This window comes from Passer montanus, unplaced genomic scaffold, assembly GCF_014805655.1.
Source record: "Passer montanus isolate IOZ18808 unplaced genomic scaffold, ASM1480565v1 scaffold7, whole genome shotgun sequence".
Lineage (NCBI taxonomy): Eukaryota > Metazoa > Chordata > Aves > Passeriformes > Passeridae > Passer > Passer montanus.
Genome location: NW_024372147.1, coordinates 1,316,026 through 1,341,351, shown reverse-complemented (window position 1 = coordinate 1,341,351; position 25,326 = coordinate 1,316,026). Strand labels below are relative to the sequence as shown.

General features: G+C 37.9%; 1 protein-coding gene across 1 annotated transcript; it reads left to right on the top strand.

Moving 5' to 3' along the window:
* Positions 1–6: 6 nt before the first annotated feature.
* On the top strand, positions 7–24,304 carry HABP4 (hyaluronan binding protein 4). Its single transcript, XM_039729747.1, has 8 exons — positions 7–421; positions 10,989–11,136; positions 11,933–12,094; positions 12,286–12,357; positions 14,156–14,245; positions 20,971–21,139; positions 22,565–22,741; positions 23,774–24,304. Exons 1-8 carry the CDS (start codon positions 130–132, stop codon positions 23,828–23,830), a joined length of 1,167 nt encoding a protein of 388 aa, XP_039585681.1. The 5' UTR covers positions 7–129; the 3' UTR covers positions 23,831–24,304.
* The last annotated feature ends 1,022 nt before the right edge of the window (positions 24,305–25,326 follow it).

Sequence of the window (25,326 nt, the reverse complement as noted above, 5' to 3'; positions counted from 1 at the left end):
TGCCGCTGCTCTCGCCCGGCGTGCGCGCCGTTTCGGCCCCGCGAAGCAGCGGCAGCCTTGACGGGGGGGGCCCGGCGGCTGCCGGGGCGCGGGCAGGGGGCGGTCGGGGGAGGCGAGGCGGCCGCGCGGATGATGACGGGGCTGGTGGGCAGCCCGGTGGGTGCCGTCATGCAGGAGAACTTCGGGTGCTCCGTCGCCAATCGCTTCTGCCAGCTCCTGGACGACGAGTCAGACCCGTTCGACGTCCTGCGCGAGGCCGAGCTCCGCCAGCAGCAGAGGAAGAAGCGCGACGAGGCGGCGGCCGTCGCCAGGAGAGCCGTGCCCGGCGGCCGGGCGGGCGGCGGCAAGAGGGAGACCCAGAAGGAGCGCAGGCAGCTGGAGAGCTCCCCTGCGCCCTCCCCTGTGGCTCCGCCGCAGCCAGGTACGCGGGCAGCGCCCGGCGAGGCGGGGCCGAGCGGGAGCGGCGGCCGGGCTGGGGAAGGAGGGAAGGCGGTTCCCGGCGCTGCGGTGCCCGGTGCGGGCCCCGCGGCGCGGCGGGGGTGGCTGCGGGCTCCGCGCTTCACCGGCCTCTCGGCAGCCGTGGCGTGGCGGGGTCAGCGCTGTCATAGCAGGGCTAAAACATCCTGGCTCCTGGTGGGGCCGTCGTGCTGAACGCACCTGAAAGTCCCCTCAGAGAAAGCAGTGACCTGTGGGCAAGGTCCTGACACGATGCTGCCGAGCACTCTCAGCCGAGGCGGCCTTGGAGTATGTAAATGAGAACTTCAGCCGTATCCCCAAGAGACAAATGCAAGAGCATCAACTCCTACGCTGCGGCATCTACAGCTTTCATGCAGGTTTAGCAGCCCTGTTGCTGCCTTTCATTGCTTGTCACCCTGGGCAGTATCCTTCAGTGTCTGAAGTTTCCAGGCATAAGTTCTCGGTACCTGTGAGTTTTCTGGCCTTTCAGTGACTTCAGCGTTCTAACGTCTCCAGCGATCTGTGCTTATTTTTGCCTTGAGCTTGCATTGGTGAACCAGCCTTTGAGTAAAACCTTATTTCCCGGGGTAACTCTTCAGCCGGTGTTCAGGAATGGTCAGCTGCTAGGTTTTGATGCGTAATACTGCTTGAGGAAAGAGGGAGTCAGTTGGCTTTTGTACTAAAAATGTCGGTCACAGTCCTCTTTGCAGCTGGAGGTTTCGTGGGCTATAGCTTCTTGCATTTGGAGCTGATTGCTAGTCTTAGTGAGTCTGATTGTTACTGATTACTCGGTATTGAGCTTCAGGTTGCTGGATTCAGTATCTAAAGTATCTGAGAGCTGGTGGATTATTTCCAAAATTGAGCATCTTTGCACAGAAGATTCTGATTTCACCCTCTTGAATTGTAAGTTCCCGTTCTCCTGAAGGAAGGAATGAAGCCTAACACATAATCTGTTATTAAGATATTTTCTTCCTGTAGTAAAATCTCCCGTTGAGCTCACAGTAATGGTACTGTGTGTTTTAATGCCCTGGGAAAAGGCCTTTGAATCGAGGTTGTTGCTCCATCATCAAGTTTTTGGCAGTGCTACGAATTCTATTGCTTAGGCTTACAGTCTTACACTCTTCCCGACAGCAGTTAGTTGATGCATTTTTAGCAGTTTGTGGAGCAGAGAGTCTTTCAATGCTAAATATGTGCTGGATAATGAGTGCCTTTGTAGAGGAAGATATCAACAAGTTGTCACTGTCTTTATGGGCAGTTATATGAAACTAATTTTTTTTGAGATTTCTCTGCAGTTATGTGACTTAGTGTCCTAAGACCAATACTCAGACTATAACAGCTTATTTTATTTAAAGGTTACTTTACTGTGGTTGTCAACAGAAGTTGAAGGAGTCTGCTCTGTGAACAGCAAAGTCTCAAGTTGTGATGAAGAAGCTCTTGAACAAGAACTGGTGGTTATCAGTAGCTTCCCGAGGTAGTATGTGAAGACTGTCCTTTACCTCCTGCTTGCCTGTAGGTGTCATCATTCTTGGCAATACACAGTGGCCCTGTGGCTTGTCTTTGACTATTCTCTGCAACACTGTTATTAAGAAATCTCTTTTCTCATGCAGAGACAACAGGCATGTGCACCTTATTTCAATTTAAAATGCTGATTTAAAATGGAGAAAAGACTGCTGACTATAGTACCCTTAGTGAAAGGGCATTAAGATCTATTTTAAGAAGAGTTATTTCTCTTCTATATTTAAAAACACACTTTCTTCTTTAAACACAGCATCTGTTTGGGATTTTTTTGTGTTTGTCTTAGGCTTGTTAGGAAGTAAGGACTGTAAAAGTACAGTGCTTAAGAGTGCTAAACCAGTCTGGATAGTCAAGATTTGGTCTTGAGTGTGTGTTCCTCCTTTGAATGTGCTGTCTTAGCAAGTCTACTCTGAATGGCAGAGAACGCTCTGAGTTGGGGTAAATACACAAGTGATGATGTAGCTGACAAATGTTAAGCAAGTTTTGAGAGAAAAATCTTGAGGTTTCTTGGAAGGGAGTGGGTCAGCTCTTTATTGGGGCCATACAAAGTTGGTTTGTTACATAGGGTTCAAAACTTCTATATTTTATATAAGATTCAGGGGGCTATCAACTTGACAGTTGAGAACGACCAACCTCCTTATACTTTTTGGCATAAAGCTTCTAATAACAGATGCATTGTTAGAAGAGGGCACCTCTGTTTGGGGAAATAAATAATACTGAATAAAATTACTAAATTGTTAGACTAATTGCTAAACTTGAAAAACAACATAGCAAACTTAAGACTCTTTTTTAAACTTTCTTAGTAATTTTTTCCCCCTGACTTTGGGCATAACTACCTCTAACTTCATTCTATTTATTAGTAATTAAACACCAAAAAATAGTATCTAGACCCATCTGAACAGCAGAATCAGATTCTTCAGTTGAAGCAGTTGAATATGATGGAATTCACTGTATTGTACTAGTGTTCTTGGAATAATCACAGAATAGGGTTGGAAGGATGGTCTGGTCCAACCTTTTCTAGGCAAAGCGGCTTTGAAGACCTCATCTGCTGCCTTGTAGAGTTGCAGTTTGAAAGCCTTCTTTGATGGGGGTTTAACCCTGAGAAGGTTGTTTCAACGTAAGGTAGCACCAGAAAGAAATTCTAAACACAGATGAAATCTCTTCTTGTGCAGCTTGTCCCCATTGTAGCCGCTCACTTTCTTGGGGCTCTGTGTGAAGAGAGCCTTCATCATTGTAGCATTTTGAATACCTGGGTGCTGTGATGTGGCTTATATGAAGCCTGGTCCAGGGAAGAAGACAATCTTTTCTCATAAGGCAGGCTCACCAACTTTTTCATAACCTTCACAGCCTTCTTTTGGATATTCTGTAGCCTGATCATCTTCATAACCCTACTTTGGACCCCTCCAGACTGTTTTATCTAATTGCTAGGGTATTTGCTTTTTTGGACTACGAAAAGTCTTGTTAAGTTTCATGATTTTTGTTTTATTCTAGTATTATTCTTAAGCATACTGAATCTGTAAAAAAGGGTCTTTATAAAGATTCAAAGTGCGTCTAGTCTTCTGTCTTGCAATATAAGAAGTTTTACAGTAGACAGAGATTTTCTGTGGTATTAATGGTTTTATGTTTGACTGGAAGGTTTAGTCACAAAGTTCTGTAAGGTAGCTTTTTTTTAATGTAATTTTTCACTGAGTTTTTCAAAGCAGGTTTTACCAAATTTCTGGAGAGATTTTCAATTTGTAGCAAACCTCCTGAGAGGACTTTGCCAGATGATACAATACTTTGACCTTTAGAATCCAAACTATTTATTATGAAATGGCACAACTGCAAGGAGGCAACTTTTTAAGCTTTGTTTTTTATGGAGAAAATGGACTCCTGTTCAATTGTCCACCAAAACCTATACTTTTGACCTTAAAGGTGTATTTTTTTCTCTTCTGCTGGCTGCTGTTCTGTGATTTTTAGACTATATTAGCTGAGGGTTTGGGTAAAGGCTGGTTGTAGGTATTGCAGCTCTTGTAATTGCACCACTTGATGTTAACTCAGTTTATTCTTACCACAGTGACCAAACTGCATTTGCCAGCTCTTTATTCAAAACGCCCAGTTGCAGAGCTTGCATTTTTTTCCAGTCCAGGAAAATTAAATTTGTTGATCATGCAGTAATACTCTGTTCTTTTGAAATCTCTAAAGCTTTGTTGCTAATACTTCTAAAAGGTTTTCTTCTTTCATGTACATATGATGACTCTGGTAACATTATATATAGTTCCTAAATACTGTGCTTTTGAGTTTTTAGCTGTGGTTTTATAATGGTATTGAATTTTCTATGGAGTTTTACCTTAGACTGACTGTAATTTTCTTATTTTTTAATAGTTTATCCTGCAGCATTCTTTCAACTACAGTGCCATAAGGATTGTCTAGAGGAAAGCTGTAGTAGGCAATTCGGCAATTCAGCAAGTAGTCGTACGCATGAAAACAAAATGGCACAGGACAGAGTCTAACTCCACATGTCTCTTTGGTGTGTTGCGTGCAGTAGCTGAAGCTATTGTTTGAAGTTTCATATTAGAATCACACACATTTAAAGGGGAAAAAGTGAAATTATTTTTGGAGTCTTAATTCTTCAACTCTCTAAAACAGCAAAATAAGTGTTTGACTGAGAATAAATTGCCTTTTACTATTTCCAGTTATGAAGTTTTGTTGTAAAGGAAGATTAGTTGCCTGTGTATAAGTTGTTAAAGAAGTTTATTCACCCTATGCTTCCCACAGCTGACATCCAGTTTCTGAGGAAAAAACAACAATTTGGTACTGCAACAGATGCAGCTCAAGCTAGGTTCCTCACCAGAGGCACTTAGAACAACAAAATACCTGGGATTTTATACCCTTACAACCTATGCTCCTATTTTTTGCACACTTCACACACCTTGCATGCATGTCTTAACCCAAGGGCGATTTTTGTTTTGGAGTCTTCTTGTTCATATCACATTCTTTCTCTGTAGCTGTCTTTATCTGGATGGTTTGCAGCTTCTGATAGTAGCCATGACTTAATCTTTTAGTTTACACTGGTCTCAGAGCCTCCTTTCATTGTAGCTGAACAGTAGTACAAGACTCATTTTGCATTTCAAGGTGAAAGTTTGCAGCTTGTGATCTGAAACTTCAGCACTTTGCTTGTGCTAAGCAATACTACTTAGATAAAATAATTCAGCTAACTAAACTCAGTATACAGCAGTCCTCCCTTTGTTTTTATCATGCTTTCCCATTATTGTCAGAATTCATGAAGTCTTTCAAAGCATTTGACTGCTATCCATAATGTCACATACAGTGTTATTACAAGTGACAGGCATAATATCCTAAAGCTTTAACACTAAAGTAAATACATACTAGGGTAGTATGTGACCACTTCCATTTAAGTTCTAATTTGGATTTCTGTGAAAAATACCTTAAGTAATACTTCAGTTATTCCAGTGAGCATACTTTTTTTCCCCTCAAAGCTTTTTTGCATTTATTTAACATACTGGGCCAACCACTGATTTCCAAGAGGCTGATCCTAGGTGTAATTGTTTGCCAAACACTAATCCTGTTGATGACAACATTAGATGTTGGTGAGGGCTGTTTCCCAACATTGCATAATATCCCAAAGTATACTGCTTCTAAGCTTAAAGCCCTTATAAACCTATCTGACTACCAGTTTGAGGTTTGTTTTTTTTGTTTTGGTTTGTGGGGTTTTTTTGGGGTTTTTTTTATTTTTTTTTTCATTTTGTTGGAGCATTTTATATGAGTTCAAGAGTGTACTACAGGAATATTGTCTGCAGAAATATTATTTTCTACTAAAGCAAGAGACTAATTTTCATGAGTTCAAGAGTGTACTACAGGAATATTGTCTGCAGAAATATTATTTTCTGCTGAAGCAAGAGACTCTTAATTTTTTCCATAGCATACCCATTGCATGACACACTCCAAAAGCTTATTTAGACTCAGTATAAATAGTGGCACTTGCTGGTCATGTCACCAAAAGGCTGCTTTTGCTTATGCAATTAGTCTGGCCTCTTGGGTCATCAGCAAGGGTTGTAGAGGTTCAGTTTCAAGTGTCTCAAAGTTTCTCACCCATGCATAGCCTCTGTGTTGTTTTCCATTTACATAGTATGGAGATCCACAGGGCAACAGTATAATATCTAAGGTCTCTAGAGGCTGTTTTTACAGATCTGCCTGTAGATGGCTGGAGTGAAACACATAGCAATTATGATGCAGCTCACTGTTGGAAGGAACAAATAGTAGAGTTGTTGAATTCAAAATATGACATCCTTTAAAAGTAGTAATAATTAATGATTTTTAATTCAGAACAATTCATGTTTTGAGGGGACAATGTTTGTCTATCATATTGTTTAAGAATCAGTTCTACTTTGTGTTACATAGTTATATGATCTCTAACTAATATTCCTTTTACAGCTTGGAATATCCTTTCTTTCTCCAGACTCCAATTCCACTTTCTATGCCTTGATAATTTCTTTCAATGGTTTGCTTAACTGCCCTAGCCCTGGTAGTTGGGGTCTTCAGTACCCTACTGTGCCTAAAAAATTCCTGACAATTGTTTTTGTTTTTGTTTTTTTTTGCTTTATTTGGTCAAGGTATTTCTACCATAGCCTTGGACCTATTTTGCATCTACTTTGTCCTTTTGAAGTATTCTGGGAAGAAGGATTGTCTTTCAAAGCTGGAAGGGGTTTCCTCTTTTTTTTTTTTTTTTTTTTTTGGAGGGGGGGGGGGATGGTTATTGTTCAAAACACAGTTCTTGTTGGTTTTGTGGATAGACATGGATTTGCACTACAATCTCCCCTTCAGATCATGGGTTGACGTTTCCTTTTTTTTTTTTTTTTGTTTTGGCGGGGGTGGGGTGGTGGTGGTTGTTGGCTTATCTTGTTGTTTTATTTTTGGGGTTTTTTGTTTGGGTGGGGTTTTTGTTGTTTTGTGGTTTTTTTTTGTTTTGGCAGGGGTGGGGTGGTGGTGGTTGTTGGCTTATCTTGTTGTTTTATTGTTGGGGTGTTTTGTTTGGGTGGGTTTTTGTTTTGTTTGTTTTGTTTATTTGTTTTTTGTTTTATTTATAGATTAAACCCAAGCATCAGCTTTAGATTAATGCTGATTTTACTCCACAGCTTTGTGACTGTGGTTTTCAACAATTTTACTATTTTTAGCTCCTTTTGTATGTTTTTGGTGATCACACTCCTTCCCATAAGATCTAGGTCTATCCATTCAGGCAACAAATGTCATTCGATATCTCAGGTGTGTAAGAAGTCTCTTTTTATTCTGTGGAGTCTTCTGTCAATGTGACTCTTCCACAAGCACTCTTTTTCCCATTTGCTCTTTGTAAGCAGTTACCTCTCTCAGCTTGTGAGTTGCATGCCAGCTACCACTGTCACATCCTTACATTAGGAAGTGGGAGTAACAGCAAGGTTTCTACTGTAGCTTATAGTCACTGACAGCAGTTGCGAGCTGGGCTCCTTGTGGTGTTTGTCTGAAGCAAGGCTTTCTACAAAAATGTTTTAAATGAAAACTGTAAAAAAGGTGAGAGCACACTCTCTCAGTACAGGTTAGTGAAGAGCCACAAAACCTCCACTGTCTGTAGAGGATAGATTATATTGTATATTGATGGAGGAACTTGCCAGGAACTAGACAGCAACACTGGAAAGGCAGCTAGATTTTGCTGCATTGTTTCATATCCATCTGTTAATACGCAGATACCCAGTGTCTGGGAAAACAAGCAATACAGGTTATAAAAATATAAGTTCTGCTTTTCCAGTAGCAAGTTCTGTGTACATACTTACTAAAAACATTTCTCTAGAAAGTCGTCTAAGTGCTGCAGTGTTAGCAAAACTAATTCTAATAGTGAAATATTGTGGGGAAAGTTAAAACTAGTTAAGTATATTTGCTCTGCATGATTTAGAGTTTTAACAATATCTCATAAAACTGAGCTTTTTTTCTTTAGCACTGTCTAGTTCTAGTACCTGGTAATTTTGATATTTACAGATTCTTTCCTGCTAATAATAGCTCAGCTGCTTCTTCTGGGAAAGAAAAAAAGAAAAAAAAAAAGCTAGGTCTGTTGAAACAGATCTCTGTTCTGATTCTTCAGTTTAGAAAGTAAAGTGATAGGCAGCTTAGCCAACAGACTGGGCTGATGTAGTAAAAATCCAGGAAAGCTGTGATGAAGTGGGGAATGGTGGGACACATATTCAGGTGAGTACAGATTACAGATGTAATTATAAGACACAGAAAAACCAATTTAAAGAGAGGCTAAACTAAGTAGCTAGGAGAGAGTGATCTTCAGTTTTCAGAATTGCCTTTGTAAGGCCTCAAGTAGATGATCCACAGAACTCCAAAGCCTTTTTTGTGTGGTTTTGAAGAAAACCTGCATACCAGATTATGCAGGTTTATAGATTATGCAGATTATATAAACAAGCAAGCAGACAAAATTGGGGTGTATTTGGGGAGGTAGTTTTTAGCAAGCATTCAAAGTGTACCCCAGTTCTTTATAAGTGACATACAAGATGACTGATGTTTTGTCTTGATTTTGTTGCCTTCTTTTATTGTCACCCGAAGGGTAGGTGGCCCTTGAGCTCTGTGAATTAAACTGAGTCTGTGTTAGGACATATATGTAGCAGAGGCTTGAAATTGTAGATCTTATGCTATCACTGCTGCCAAGCTCCAGTCTGGTTTGCACTTACATGCAGAGCTGTCAGTTGGGCTGTCTTTTTGAACTGATTCACAAGCAGGTCACATGAACTTTTGCCCTAAGGGTGACTTGTCCTACCAGAGAGATACAGGTCTGCCTTAATCCACTACGTCATGTCTGTCAAACCAATTAAAGATGCTTTTGTGGCACTTTCTACCTGTATAAAAGTCTTTCTAGTGTTTAAAATCCGTTTGCACTAAATGAAGTCACCTGTTAGAGTTAAAGTGAAATAGCCCGGCACTCGAATTGGAGTAGAACAGACGGCTCCATCCAGTACGCTCAGTTTTGCTGACATGTAATATACTGACATGTCTGGCAAGAAGACTTGTTTTGAATTACTTCTAAGCAGTACTGGGTAATAAAACGAGACACTATCTTTTCAAAATTACTTCTGCGTCTTCTTTTTTTGGCATTGTTTTGCTAGTTTGAAGGAGCTCTTTGAATCTCAAGGGGAAATCGAGGTTAATACTATGTAGGAATGGGTGTCTTTGACTACTGCATTCTTACCAGAGGAATCTTTTTAGACTAACTGATGCTTCTGATTGCCAATGACAGAGGATCAAAAATAACACTATAGTCTTGTATGCATTGTTGTGCATTCAGATCCAAACAAAATAACTAAAATGAAGCCAGAAATTAGTAGTAATTTTTTCCACAGCAAAATTCCAATTTAGAGTTAACACTTACATGTTTGGTAGTGTAGTTGAGATGTGTGTAGAACAGATGTTTCTCAACAGCATGTACTGTTCAGTATTTTCTATAATTTTGCTTTGTGTTAAACTGTCCTGATTTGAAAAGCTTACTCAGAAACTGATTTCAAAAGTTGTCCTTTATGCAGATATTACATCATAATTTGGGTAATGCAAATATGTCAGTGCTCTAAGGGTCGAATAATTCCAAACCTGAGAAGAGAGAATTACTGGAATGTGTTATGTCAGATGGTTTGTAGTTTAAAGAAAAGCAAAGCTGGAGTTGCTTCTGCATCACATATGAAACTATCTTCTCTGTACAAATATGACTGTTCTTACTGCATAACAAAAAGCTGTATTTACCGTATTCACCAAGTGGATAGTTCTTTGAAGTTTCTCCTTACAAATGGTATTAGACTTCATCCTCACCACCCGAGCTTTGATCAAGAATCTTCTTATGTGAACATTTCTTTGGGGCTATGAATTAATTTACATATTGTGACATAAAATAGCCTTTTTTCTCTCTATGTTCTAGCAGAAGAGGTAGCCATTTGTCCACTAACCTGCGTTCACTAATCTGCTCAGCATTCCACAGTAGCTCAGTACTTCTTGTGGAAACAGTCGCTCTGTTTTGTTTGAGACCAATCTTCCTGTTCCTTGCTTGATTGACTTAAACTGTTGGCTGAAAAAGATGTTGGTTTAAATATAGAGGCTAGCAGACACAATGTCTTGCTTGCTTGCTTCTGGAGAACTTCGTCCCAGATAGAGAACAGAATTTGGGAAAATGGGAAAGGAGGCACATAAAGAACCTTAATCTTCTGCTAGATGTATACAGGTTGAGTGTAAAACTTCAATTTTTTCTATTATAATTCACATTTTCTTTCCGTTCATTCCGCCCAACCCGATCCTCCTCAACCCCAACAATGGCTGAACAAGACTCTAAAAAGCTTTAGTATATTTTATCTTGGAATATGTTTATGTTCTAGAATTAGTGGTGTTGAAGTCTTTCTACTTACTGTTTGGGTCTCTGTCAGCTGAACTCAGTGACCTTTAGTGTAGTTGAATGGTGCTTTCCTCCACAGAGCAGTAGTGTGAGGTGGTGATCCTGTGCTGGTTGTTTGATACTGTGGCCATGAGCTTAGAGGACCTGGAGGCTTAGACTTCTAAACTGAGCTCATCTGGCAGGAGGTGTGTTGTTTCACAATCAACACCAATCTGTAAGGTGTCCTTCTCTTTCCCTCACCTTCATTGCTTCTGCTGCTTTAAATTCGTCTTTCCTCATCCTGAACTACACTTTCATGATCTCTGAAAACAGGAGAGAAACAGTTTTTGTTCTCCTTTTCTGTGACTTGTGAGCAAATTGAGATTTTTCTTTAGATTATCTCTTCTGGAAATCTCTGACTGTGTCAAAACCCATAGTATTTTGCAGGTTCATCAATACAGAAGGTAAAATAAGTACATGTCTTTCAAACAGTGTCTGGCAACATTAGCTATAAGGACTTTTAATATTCTGGTGGACTTGGGTTTGGATGTGTAGCCAACTCACTTCAGTCAGTAGTTTGGTAACTGCAATTGTGTTACTATTGAGCTGTCAGTAATCCCTGCATGTGTTTGTGTAGGCCCAAAGCGAGTACCCAGGCAGGGAGAACAACAAGGGTTCAGTAACAGAGGCACAGAGGGGAAACAGGACAAAACTGAATGGAGACCATCTTTCAGGGAATACCGTCCCTATGGAGCACAAAGACAAGTGGAATTCTCAGTGGAACGGTATGTATCCTGCAGAGAGAACCAAGGTCCCTCACAGAGGATATTAGCGTGCAGGTTTTTGCAAGACTACTTGCTTCATGCCTGTAAGAGCTGTAGTTTCAGCTTCCTCGGGGGTTAAATTGGTACATGTACATTGGTCTTGTACATTGGTACATTTTTGTTGAATGTTAAAAATACAAGGCAAAACTGGAAAATGTAAAGATCTGAAAATGTACCCCCTAGTCAGCAGCATATTTATAATGTTAGTTTCTGAGCTCACATACCAGGCTTTGCAGAATATGTAGGAGGTTGCAAACTGGAATTTGCTGCTTGGACAATGAATGCATATTGACTTTGCTTTCTTCATAAATACTAGAAGATTCCACCTAAACCCTTAATTCTTCAGAATGTGGCTGTTCTTACTTTATACCACAATATTTAACAAGTTGTCTGAAAATTTAAGCAGTTGCATATAAATATGGGTGTAGATGGTGTAGCTATTGCATGATCATGTTGTGAAGATTTGACAGTTTTATAATGTTTTTTTTTAGTTTCTGTAATGTTTTCAGTGTTAATAACTGCTGATCTTTCTGTTTCTGTGTGCTGTAATAATTCCTCTAGGGTTCAGTTTGTCCATTTTCAATAACAAAACCAAAACAGGTGTAGTGTGTGCTGTATCAAGATGCACTCTATAAATTGTGCTGCAGCTGTTATACACTGATGTGTCCCATAGATGCACAAACATAACAATATGATTTTTTTTTTCTTGTTAACTGTTCTATAAAAACAAAAGTCTGACTAATTACCTTCTCCTTAGACCAGTGGAAAGATTAGACTATGAAAGACCAATAAGAGGCCGTGGTGGGGGAAGAGGCAGAATGAGAGGTAGAGGAAGAGGTGGTGGATTAAATGGAAGTTTTGATGGGTTTGACCAAAGAAGAAAACGTGAACCTGAAAGACAAAGTGGGAGTGATAAAACGTAAGTGTTCTGTGTGCTGTTTCTTACTTGGTATACAAGTAAATAATAGTCAGCACTGCAGTACTGTCTTTTAGGTATTCTGTTCCCTTCCATATTCAGGTTGGCTGGGAAAAAGTCAATACTGGTTTTAGTTTGAGGTCATAAAAAAAGGAAAAAATCTCTTAAACTCATAGAATTGTTTTCCTCTCTAGAGGTGTAAAAGCAGATGACAAAAAGGGTGGAGGTGGAGCTCGCAGCTACAGAGCAACAAAAGATGATACAAGGTATGCCATATACTTGTGCCCATCACAGATCATAATTTTCTGTGGCCTATGTCAGATCATAATTTTCGTTTGTTTCATGTCCATTTTGAGCTTTATAATCATTGTTTTCTATTATTGTTGTAATTAATGTAATTTTACATTTTTTTAACTTGGCTCCTTCATGATGGTAAGATTAAATGGAAGCAAAGGCATGATGGTGTTTGTTCACTTAAGACAACCAGAATCTTTTGACTGGAGCTGAGTTGTCTTTTAAAGGAGATAAGTTATTACTTTTCTCAACAGTCAGGTAAATGGGCCTTTGGTATTTAATGGAATTGCTCCAAAATGCTAATTCTAAGATTCAAGCTCTGTTACTGGGCTTAAAGTCCAGTCTCTATTTCTGGAGTTTTATGAATAATTTCTAAATTGCAAAACTGTAGTACATTTCAGTGTGGTTCTGAAGATATTGAGTTGACTGTACCACAGAACTACATTTTAAAGTGCTAGAAAAATCAGTAGCATAATGTGATTAATGGCCACTTTGAGGTAAAAAAAATCAGGACTTTTCCATTCAGTTCTGTATATCTCTCAGTGGTACTGATTTGTGTTCAGATTTGTAAAACCTCACTGATTATGTTAGCTTTTGCCCATTCTTTGCACCTAGCAATACATTGCTCTTTCCAGTAGCTTTTGTTGTCATACACATCTAGAACTCTTTAATTGAAGGCTAATAAAGGATGGAGAAAAAGCAGTGCCTTGAACTTATAGCAAATATATTTGGCCACACACACATTCATTGACAAAATTGTTTTAAAAATAAACTTTTATTTTAAAATAAAATCTAATTTAAAATTTAATGGATTCAGACAATCATGCTAAAAGTTTGAAAAATATAGTCTTGATGTGTAATAATTTTTGGGTCTTGACATTCCAAATTCTTCTGAAAGGTTGTATTAACTTCTCTCCCTCCTACAGAATTTCATATTAAGAGTAGATTGGTTAGGTACCCTGGCTTTTCAAAGGATCAGTTAGGTTCACATTGTTCTGAACTGATAATACAAAACTAGCTAGCAGAAAACTATATTCTGTAGCGTATCAGGGAGCGCTTCATAAACTTACTAGGTATTTATTGGCCCTCCTATTGGCCCTTACATATTTTCTTCTTAGTTAAGGTTTGTTTTTTTGTTTTTTTTCCAGTTCAATAGCATCAGAATTTATACCAATGTTTTCCTGTGGTGTGGTTAGAAGTGACATAAAATTAAAGCTCTCTGAATGATTCTAAAAGCACGTCTGTGTCCTAATTGTGCTAATCATGCATTGAAGCTAAAAGGTGTTAATTTTAAATATGTATGCTTGCTAGTGGAATGAAAATAAGTTCCTGCTGTCATTCGACAGTGAATTAAAGTCCATGTTGCAGAAAATAAGAACTTTAATTTTTTAAAAGAAGCAAAAAGGCAACCCCAAATGTCAGTGTTATGCTGACAACTAATGCTAATCATGATTAGTGTTCATGATTGAATTCTTTTATCTTCATATGTGCTTTAATTTTTTTTTAATGGAATAGGTTTTTTCCCTATATTCCTAAAATACACTCATTTTGTTAGTTGCTCAACTAATCGCTATATTAGTATATCTTTCTGTTATAGTATATATCTTTCTGCTTATGATCAAAGAGTTTTCCTTTCTTTTTTTTTCCTCCTTACCAAGGAATTTTGGTAAAAGAAGTAATGTATTGATTTGGTTTTTTTCCAGTGTGACTCATGAAGACTGTGGTTTTATTTTGGTTTTTTTGTGTGTGTTTTGTGTTGTTTGCTTACAGTTTTAGTGGGAAGGGACAGACTGCATCTGTGGAGGAGACCGTGGACAGTCCTGAACAGCCAGGGACATCTGAAGGAGAGCCTCTGAGCAAGTACAGTCAGACAAATATTTTCTTTATAAATGCAAAGGAAACAATTAACTCCTACTGATGTACTTGTATTGAGAGGCACACTTAAAATGTGGACTGTGAAGTTTTGCTAGTGCATGTATTTAAAAATAGAAAAGCTTTGTTTGTGTTTGTGAGTATGGAAAATATGTCCCTAATTCTGACTAAAGCTTGATTTATATAGTTGGAGATTGCATTTAATTGCACAGTGATGCTTAACTTCCTAAGATTTTGTGATAATTTAAGGAGAAGCTACATATTATGTTTTACCTTTTTAACTCTAATTTGTAGAAACTGTCATGCTGTTTGATGTTCTCTGACAGCAGGTATTCAAGGTGCCCATGCAATTGTACAAACATATTTAAAACAGACTGAGCTACTCTAAGGTTGTATTTACCAATCACTGTTATCATGAAAATATAATCTATTCGTGAGAGGCCATGGGTAAAACTTTGAAAAAATTCCTGGGAATGCAGTGAGTTTTAGAGTAGAGAAACTGAGAGAGAAATGTGCCTGTTGCCTTCTGGCTTTCATTCTAATCAGTGTTACTGATTAGAATGAGACACTGGCTTAAGAAAAATAACTGGACAGTCTTGTATAATTAAGAGATTTAATGAATAATTAAATAGCATGTAGTGCATATCTCCTAATGAGTGAAAGATGGTCAGTGCAGTATGTCAACCTCTTCTGTTGCTGTGAAATGTTTTTTTACTTCATGGAGTAGCTCCAGATATTAGTGATATGGATTCATTTATTTATTATAAAGCTAGCTAGAATACAGAACCTGTTTTATATGTTCAGGTTGTTTAACCCTGTAAGATGTTCAGTTGTTATAACTTTGATTCTTATAATTTTAGAGTAGGTTTTAATATATAGCTAAAGGTGTATACACATGGGGAAATCTGTTTTTGAATGCCTTATGACTGAAAAAATGTTTCTAGCCTAACTTTAATCAGATGGGCAGTGCAGGTACACTGGCAAAAATGCACTGTGTTAGCTAAATATGAAAACAGTTATTCAGCTTTTTAAAAAATTTGATTTGGTCAATTACTGGTACCTTTGCTTGTTTCATGCTTGTACTTGTTTCTACTTCATTTCAAGCTCTTTGTAGATATGTCCCAATATCTGTTCATTGTACATTTTAAGGCATGAGAAGTGTGTACAGTAGAAAAGGCCTCTGGCAGAATTTGCCAGTTGTCTTTAACTCTTTCATCTTTCTCAGAGATCACTAGGTATTCAGTCAGACTGGGAGCCTTTCTGGAGATTTTGCTCCTGTTTGTATTTTTTTTTTTAAAGATTAGTTCACAGAAATTCAAATTATTCAAAAAAGCAGGTAACCTACAAGCACAAAATTCTACACTGTGTACTCCTTTCAGGGCAATAAATACTGTCCTGAAGGCATACAAATCTATATAGAAAACATGAGTTACATAAATCTCCCTGCACTTACCTTTTGGGGGATGTCAGCTTGGTGACCGTATGTATTTTAAAACAAGTGATAATATGTGAATAGTGCCTAGGCCATTAGGGATGGTTGTATGGCATACATCTTAACAAGATGGAATTGTTGTTTTAATGTTTAAAAGCAAAAGCTGGTAGGATATGGTGTTCAGGCTTCAGGATGTATTTAAAGGACTTACTTGCTTAGGTTGCCCCTGCTGTCCAGATAACACAAATTAGGCTACCTTCTGCTTTTGCTACTGCCTCAATATTATACAGGGTTCTGTGTTTGCTTGGGCTGCTGCTAGGGTCATTCTCATTTTGACACTAAAATGCTGTGACTGCAATGAAACCATTTCTTTTCTGTTGCTTTATTGCAGTTGCGTACTTGCATTGAGAGAGAGATCGAAGACTTGGGTTTGATTAATCTCATTCTCTTTCTAGTCTTATGTGTTTACATTTAATATTACAAGTAAAAAAATGTACTCTTGGAAGCTGCGAATAACCTGTCTACATGTAGATGGTGTGTAGCTTTCTGATGTGGTACTGGCTAATTTCCATGGAACTCTGGAAAAGAGGTTCTGTGGGCTTCTGTGACTTATGGGACCTTGTCTTTAGGACTCTGTTTTGCCATTCCTGAGCTTCTATTTGCAGAGTATCGCAGGATAAGAGTTTCTTTAATATTATGTAATTTATTATGTAAATTAAGGTGTTTTTTCCCATATCCTCAAATCTTCTTGAGTGTATCAACAATGTTTATCTCTAGTTATATCATCCCAAACTGCATGCTAATAAGGGGGTTTTTTTTTGCTGCAAAAGCAAAACCTAACCTTGACCCTGTATAAAATACACAGGTAGTGCAGAAGTATAAACTTTCCTCACAACTGCTTTTGGCTGAACTTTTCTTCACAGTTCAAACAATGTAACACACTTGTGTTGACTAATTAAAATTAGATTTTTTGGTTTTATTCAGTACAACACATGGGCTAATCAATTGCTCTTCCTAAAGGTGTTTGCAGAGCTTGTATTTAATCTTGTGGGGTTTTCTTACATTTTTTTCTCACATAATAGTTTTCCTTTTTGGTGGAGCTATATATGATATTGGTTATGTAATAGGAAGCTTTAACAAATTATTCTGATGATGTTTTAGCTATTTATTTCATTTGTTTGTTTTGTTGTTGTTTATTGCTTTTTGTTGTTGTTATTTAATGGTGGCATAAAGCTGTTCATAGATCAGGCCAGAGCTTCATAAGTATTTGATTCAGTGTTTTTCTTCCATAGTAAGTTTATACAATTGTTGTTTAGTCTTCCCTTATTTAACTTTATAATAATGATAATGCTCTTGTAAATAATGTTGAGTGGGAAAACTTCTTTAGTTTAGTGGGAAAGCTTCTTGTCATTGACTTCTTGATAAAAGCTGGCTAAGCATTTGCTTTGTGCAGCTGAATAATACAAAAACTGCTCTGAGAGAGACTTGTTGTCATTATTTTTAATATCAAAATAATAGCTGAATAGCTGAGCTAAATGGCACTCCTTTCCATTTACCTTCCTTCTGGTAATAAGCAAAGGTATTTTGTTTTACTGTATGCACAGTAATTAAGTCATAGTTAAAGGTTTGTCATCCACTAGAGACACTGAAGCAGTAGGAACCATTACTGAAGGCTGTCATTTAGTGATTTGGTAGGACTTTCATTGTAAGTTCAGTTTGTTCATGTCCAGAGGTTGTGCTTAGTTGACTGGCAGTGTTTTGGGAGTATGACTGCTGGTGTGCCAAGGAGCTTATTAATTTGATTAATAAAAACACTCACCAAGCAGTTACTAAAAATGTATAATGTTAGAAGGTAGAAAATAATGTACAGAATGCACTTCCATTCTGGCTTGGTGCCCAAAATAACTTGGTGCAATTAAGTTTCCGTGCAAAAGATATGCAGTGCTTCACTCATAGGTATTTCCCCTTGGGAGTCTTGACATCCTAAAACAAATTTGTACTGCTAGTAACCTACCAATTAAAAACATCCTTTGGAGTGAAAACCAAAACTGAATTTTGCAGTTGAAAAAAACAATATTTGCAGGTAAATCTGCAAGTGAATCTGCAAGTATTTCCTTTGGAACTGGCAAGTGGATGTTTTTGATGTATGTGTACTTCTCAAAGAAATAGCTCTGTTTGCTTTTTTGAGATCAAGTTGCTGTGTGGTCAAATGTCCTCATGTTATCTTATGATCATAGCAATTTAGACCTGAAAGGAGTCTTTTGGGCCCAAGGCATGACCAGTTTTAATTGTTGCTTCTGACACCTGTGCAGTTGATTTTAATGTACTCTGCTTGTCGAGGTTTCAATGTCCCCTGATGGTCTTTCTAATACTTAGAAAAATAGAAGCTGCTATCTTAGTTGTTTTTTTTCTCCTGGATATCTTGCCTTAATGTCATGGATATGCAAAATTTTTTTGGCATTATGTATATTTCCTTTGCATATTTTTAAAGGCTTCCCATTGTACATCATGTGTTTTAGAGTTGTGTTTTGCAGTGTTATTATGGACTTTTCACCTGTTCCCATGTAGAAAACATTACTCAGTTGAGATGTTGTTCCACTCTGTCAACAATAACATCTCTAAACAAAACTGTTGATGTGGCTCCTTATCATACATACTATATTGTGGAAGAAGGAACAGATACTTGAGTGCAGTGCTCCTGCACAATCCAGGGAGTTGAGGTGCCTCCTTCAGAGCTTCTGTCTTGTTAGTGGTTTTTTCTGTGTTTGAGTGGCTGATACTTTGGCCTGAGTGTACATATTTCTAGTTGTTCTTGGGACTTTCTGGTGATTGTTGTTTTGGTTGCTTGCTTTCAAATCACTGCGTCACTTTAGCGTCTCGTGCCACTGAATCAGAAGCCATTCAGTATTCTTGAATATTTGCACTATTGCTCTTTGTTTGTGCAATCTGTGTGCCACAGAAAATGCAGTAAATATTATTTTACACTGTTAAATTCCCATTCACATTATTTGTTTTCTTTTGCAAATTGAAATATTGATAGCTAGTTCTCAAGTACTTTTTACTATCAGTTCTGCATCTTTCTGCATCTCTTGCCAAGGACTGAAACATTGTCTTTGTAATGTGGTGAAAGGTTCATGGGAGAGGAGGGAAAAAGACTTCCTAAAGTTCAGATATGCAATTTACTGAGATAGCGGCTTAGGAAAAAATTAAATCAGTTAATGGAGGCACTTTTATTAGTTATGTTTCTCCTTAATTTCTCTGAGTGTTTACTACTAGTCTTGTTTTTCTAACACTTATTCCCAAAACTGAAGCTTCAGATAATTGATCAAAAGTTATTTGGCTTCTTACTCTCAAGGACAAGATATTGAAATGTTTTTGGTGCTATGTGTTCTTAGTGCTCTTACAGATGCAACAGTATCTGCTGGTGTGTTTACAGAAGTAGCTGCTTCTTTCACCAGTATCCTTTTTATGTAACTCAGTAGACTATTTTTTCCCTGGTAGTCCTTCTAATACAGTTTCAGATAATAATGAGAGGAGAACTACAGACTGCTTACCAGTCTTTTAACCTTGAGTTTCTGGTCGATAAAGCTGGAATTTTCAAAACAACAGGGCATAAGGGCATGTCAGAGGGGCAGGCCTGTATTTGTTATTCTTCTGTGAAGTGAATTTAGAACTAATTTGTATTAATCCTAGAACTGAGATTAAGGGCTGCTTTAGTGTTCAGTTCTGCTTCTCACATTCATATGCTGGGTGTTTAGAAAATACTGTTTAATTTTGACTGGCAAGACATATGAATGCTTTGCTGCAGAATCAGGGAAGAAGAAGGACCAGGCCTGTTCCCATGTAGGCTAGTTCTATAATGCACAGTCCCAAAAAATGTGTTTTCCAATGGGTTGCTTGTGCGACTTTAAAAGCAAAACACACACAGTCACTGATTGTAATTTGACTCTTTCCATGATAAAAACGTTCCAACTTGCACCTAATCAACTGTATATTTACATTAGGGAAATTACAATCTTTTGGTAGGACTGTGGAACTGTGACGGAATGCAGAAAACCAAATCCATCCTTCTCCCACAATACAGGTTCTAATGAAGGGGATTTCTAAAGTCATTGTTAAGGAAGTACTTAGTCAACTCCGATTGCTATTGTAACTCATAACAGTTTTCTGTGTAAGAAGAAATGGTTTCTCATATATCTTGAAGTAGTAAGTGTGGGCTTTCCTGTGTAAGTCATGGTATTTGACTTGTTTATGCAGCAGACAGTTACAGTGGTGTAGGAAGTTGTGCTCTCCCTGTATGTGGTGCTAGTTACTAGGTAATAGCTTTCTATAGGTATCATTAAATGTAAACCTGTGGTATTCTAAAAGCTGCTGTCCTGGGCAGGTCTGTTGTGATCAGCAGAAGAGAAGTGGCAGAAGAGTACTCAGGCATCATCAGTGGAAGAGAAGTTTTTTTTTGCTTATGTATCTTGTCTTATCTCTATGTCTTACAGACACAAAACCTCTGTCTTTACAGTTCAAAAATATGCAAGACCACCTCTTATGTATTCTGTATGTTTTTCTAGAACATGTCATTATTGTACTTATTGACAAATGATAATTTGATTAGGATTAATCTGGTTTTGCCAAGTGATAAATACTGTCTGCTTATCTGTTACTACATCTGACAAAAAAATTCAAGGAAGCATCTTGTGAAATTAAAAAAGGAAATGTTAATAATTACCTGTAACATCCCATGGTGGGATTGTCATATAGTGATCATTTTTGATGACTGAAAGCTACACTAAAACATTAATTAATCTCATATTGTCATTGAGCAGTACAAGGCAATGAAACCATACAGTTTGGGTGTATGGTTTAAAACTGCTCTGTGTGCACCTTTTTTTTACTGTGGCTATATTTACTAGGGGTAGATCCACTATTAAACTGTAGGGTTAAGAATATGCCAGGTCAAAAGGCAGAATGATTTTGTCTAGAATCTGAGTGCTTGAATTCAGGATGAGACTAGATGAGTACTAATACAGGAAGCTGCAGACAAAATTTGTTCATGTGACTAATTTCAAAGAGTACATAAATATATACTCTAAGTTTATGTAAATTACATTTATTAATGTAAAACTATCACATGAAGTTACTGTGAGAAGTAAGTGAAATTGATAATAATTTGGTGAGAAACATTCTAAGTGTTTTGTTTAGTATCCTTACTTTTTAGATAAGTGTTCTTGTTTATCCTGGAATGTTGCAAGCTAATGTTTTTTACTCTAAAACTGTAAACTTCTAGAGCTGTTGAAGGAGAGCCAATGGAAGAAGTGGTTCAAGAAATGACATTAGATGAGTGGAAAAATCTTCAGCAACGGAATCGACCAAAGCCTGAATTCAACATCCGGAAGCCAGAATCCACTGTTCCTTCCAAAGCAGTGGTGATTCACAAGTCAAAATATAGTGATGATGTAAGCACTGCCTCAGGAATTCTGTATACCCTCCTTTATGCCCAGGGTTAGGAAAATGTCTCTATTTTTTTTCTACTAGCTTTAGTATAATCTGAATAGGCAAGAAAACAATATCTAAGCTTTATCACTGCAATGACATATGCCCCCAAACCAGCTTTAAATTATGTGTTCAATTTTTTTGTCTCACATCATCACCCCTATTTTCTATGCAAACGTAATACATCAGGTTGTTCTACCTTATGGCTCAGCTGCTGCCACCTGTATAGGTCCCTAGTAATGCTGCTAGAAAAACTTGGTTTGTGAAACTTGGTTTACTATACACTTCTTTTCCTCGGTTTGAATCCCATTTAGCTTACTTACTGTAAATTTTACTCCATAATATTATTTAGATGAAATTCCATGCAGAACTACTAGTTCTGAGGAGATAGGGGATGCTTCTTTCAGATTCTAGCTTACTTAGATTTCAGATTTATGGGATCACAGAAGTATGTGCATACAGTCTAGCACAATGGAATTTTGATCTCTGAAGTCTACATGCATTCATGAATACATACCTTTTCTCTAGTTATAATATTAATATCAAAACTGGCTTAGCACTTTAGATGGTTGACTCTGCCTTCTTTATAGTGAGACTTTTTAGGTCAGAATTGTCATTATCCTCTCTTTCTTTTCTGAGAGGTAGTGGTAGGGGTGGGGAGAGTGGCTTCCACAATGTCCGAAGAGAGCATACAGGTGTGTGAGGAGTACATACAAGTTTCTGTTCCTTTTGCCTATTAAGTTTCTGTTCTGTAGTATCAAGAGACTTTGTTAAAGTGAACACAGAACAGGAGGTACAGGAACTGTGTAACACAGGCAAGTGAAATCCCTGAATTAGACACTGAATAAGTGATTCATCACTGTAAGAGATGAGTTAACATACACTTTATCATTACTACAGTCCCCATTAAAGTTATGCTGGGCAATAGTCTGACATGCAGTAGCTGTTAGGAACACACAGTTAAAACCACGGTAACCTCATAGCTGCAGGCATGTGGATGAATACATCGATTAAGTAGCTTTGGTATAGCCTTTTATCCATTACTTGGACATAACTGTAGGAGTGAGTAGCCTAGGTCTAATGCTCTAGTCTCTTTGAAAACCTCCTAGATTTATATTTCTGACAAACCTCTTCAGTATTACAGAGTTGGTACAGAAGCTTTTGTTACCAGGAATCTCTGAGACAACAAAGAACTATCCCAGACATCTGGGAAGCTGCAATTACCTCATCTGTGTTAAAATCCTGTGCAAGTTAAGGCCTGTCTTCTATTCCAGATGCTATCTTAGTTAATCTGCTACTTAGTCTATAATATAAATGTGAATGTATACCTGGGAGGGGAGAAGCTCATACGTGGAAAACTGCAGGCTTTAACCAGATCTTCTCTTTAGTTGCAAAAAGAAGACTTTGAAGATAATTCTCATGTCTTTCGAAAACCAGTGAATGATATAACTTCTCAGCTGGATATTAATTTTGGGAGTCTTCCTCGCCCTGGCCGTGGATCAAGAGGAGCACGAGGTGGTCGTGGCAGAAGACCTGAAGAGACAGGACGTCGACCAGAAGTAGTGGTAATGGATTTTATGGTGCTGTTGTTGTTGTTCATTTGAGGTTTTGTGTTTGTTTGGGGTTTGGGTTTTTTTTCCTGTTGTTGATGGTGTTTGTGTGTGTCCTGCCCCTGTCTGTGTGGAGTTTTGATTTCTGTAGTGACAGACTTGTTTTTAATTCCTGTCTCTTAGTATGTTATCCTGCATATTGAGTTCCTGGCCCATATTATGTTACTTGAAATTAAACACTGATTCAGGCTCACAACTGTTAACACATACTTTTCAAAGGGTGTGATTACTAGATGCTCTAATGGTAACTAGAGGAAAGGATGCAATTAGTTTTGATATAAATTGGGAAGTAATTAAAGTAACTAAAGGCTTGTATCTCTTTGAAAAAATTCTGTGATACAGTAATACTTTGTTTACTAACAGTGAGATCAGTAAATATGTGATCCTACAGGACAATTTATGTGTTTAATATAACCATTATAAAAAAATTTCCATTTACCTTTTCCTTTGGGGAAAAAAAAAGAGCATTTGTATAGTGGAAAATGGTATCTTTATTCTTCATACTAACAGAAACTTTACTGTGACTAAAATGATTTAAGACCAGGAACTTTCAGAATAATATGGAAGTGTTAATGCATTTGTTTCATCTGGAAGAAAAAGGTTCTTTATGGTAACAGATTGGAGAGATGAAAACTACAACCCAAGATGAGTTCTAGAATGTAAAAATATAGTAATGCTATTTCTAAAAATATGCCATATTCTGCTTGAGACTGCTTTTTCTTCATTCAGTGCTGCAGAACTTGTGACCTTCTGGTCCTCTCCAGGGAGCATTATAAAAACATTCACACTGAAAAGAAATTATAGTAGTTAAGAGTTCTGAGATAAAAACCTTGTGATAGTGATGGATACAATTTGAGTAGAAGTAGCATTTAGTTGTAGTAGCATTTAAGCAGAAGAATGAACCCTTTTGAGGGTAAAATACGTATATATAGTTGTCAGATACTTTTGAAATGCATTCATTTTTATAAGACTTTTCTTCCTTTCTAGGTGCAGCTTGTTGCTCCAAATCCTGATGATCCTGAGGATTTTCCAGCATTAGCTTGAGGACCCATTGTGAGCGGTGGTATCTCAAAGTTGCTTTGTAACTGTGAAGAGACCAGTTCTATGCTGGTGTGGATTAAGGAAGCCAGTTTCCTTCTGGGAAGTTGTTTGGGAGTTTGATGTAGAATGATTGCAGCTGTCTGCTAATAGAGTTCGTTTCTGGAAATATGGGTGGACTGGGATCCTGTCACAGGCTCCAGTGTCTGCCTCCGTTTATGAAACCTAGGGGAAGGCTTACAGTACTTCCCTACTAGGCTTCAAGTGAAGTTAAAGGGAAGAGTGTTTAAAAATGTATGTATAAAGATTATATCAAGTTCTCTATGACACCATGGTAAAATGTAAACTGTACAACACAATCCACAACTGGGGCTCAATTTCACTGTACATTTGAAAGTTGTTTCCTTTGGGTGAAGTGTATATTTCAGACAGTTGCAAGTTGCAGTTCTTCAGAGTTTCACAAATAAAGGAAAGTGCACATTGGTTTGGGTTTGAGGTATTATTTTAAGAAGTCAGAGTGGTAAGTGGAAACTTTTGCTATTTGGATGTAGTCTGGGGAAAAAAAAGTGGGGGGAAAAAACCCCAAACTCTAAACAGCAACCTGTACTCACCAGAAAAAGAGAACATCTCTCTAAGTGGAAGTGATCTTTAAAACCAAGGCAGCATAGGTGCTTTTGAATTGACACTTAACCCTAAGTCCTATTTAAGTAACATGATATATTCTGCAATTACTTTGAATATTAAGTAAAATAATAATTTTAATCTAAAGACAGAACTAAATTATTAAGGAAGTTTTTAATTTTAGCAGGAGCAACTACAAACTATAATGTTAAATGCCTTACCAAGAAAATTTGTGATGTTGGGGATGAGGTGCAATGTTCTTTCATTGCAGCTTTAACATACTTGAGTCAGATTTTCTGTTCCCTGTCCAGGGGGACTCTGAGAGCCATTCTGGGTGATACGAGAGAAACAAGAAAATGGTGCCAGAGGTGATGACAGAAAGAAATGAGAGGACAAGCACACTGGACATTTTGGAAGTAGGTGTCAGCCTCACAGGAATCTTCAAATGCCTGCTCAACTTCAACACATTCTTTAAATTTACTGGGAAAGGCAGATGATTATAAGCCTTCCACATTTTCCAGTTCTGTGCCTCATTTCTAAGCAGTCTCCTTTGAGAGTTAATAGTTAATGAAACTTAGAAGAAAAAAACTTTTTCTTTGCAGTAAGCTCCAAGAGCACTCACAATCTTAAAAGACTTTTCTCACTGATAAGGCTTTACTCAAATAGGATGTAGTCATCCTATAAAGACTCATTTCTGTATGCTCCAAACAGATGGTCTGCAGAGTAGTTCAGTCCAAAGGGTATTTTTTTTGCATTGTTAAATAACATGAGATTTTTTTATTCTGCAAGAAGTTCATTGTGGCATAGAGGTGCTCTGACTTGCAGTGGGAAGAATGTGCAAAAGCGAAGTGTTGGTGTTAGAGGAACCCATGCTGCTGCTA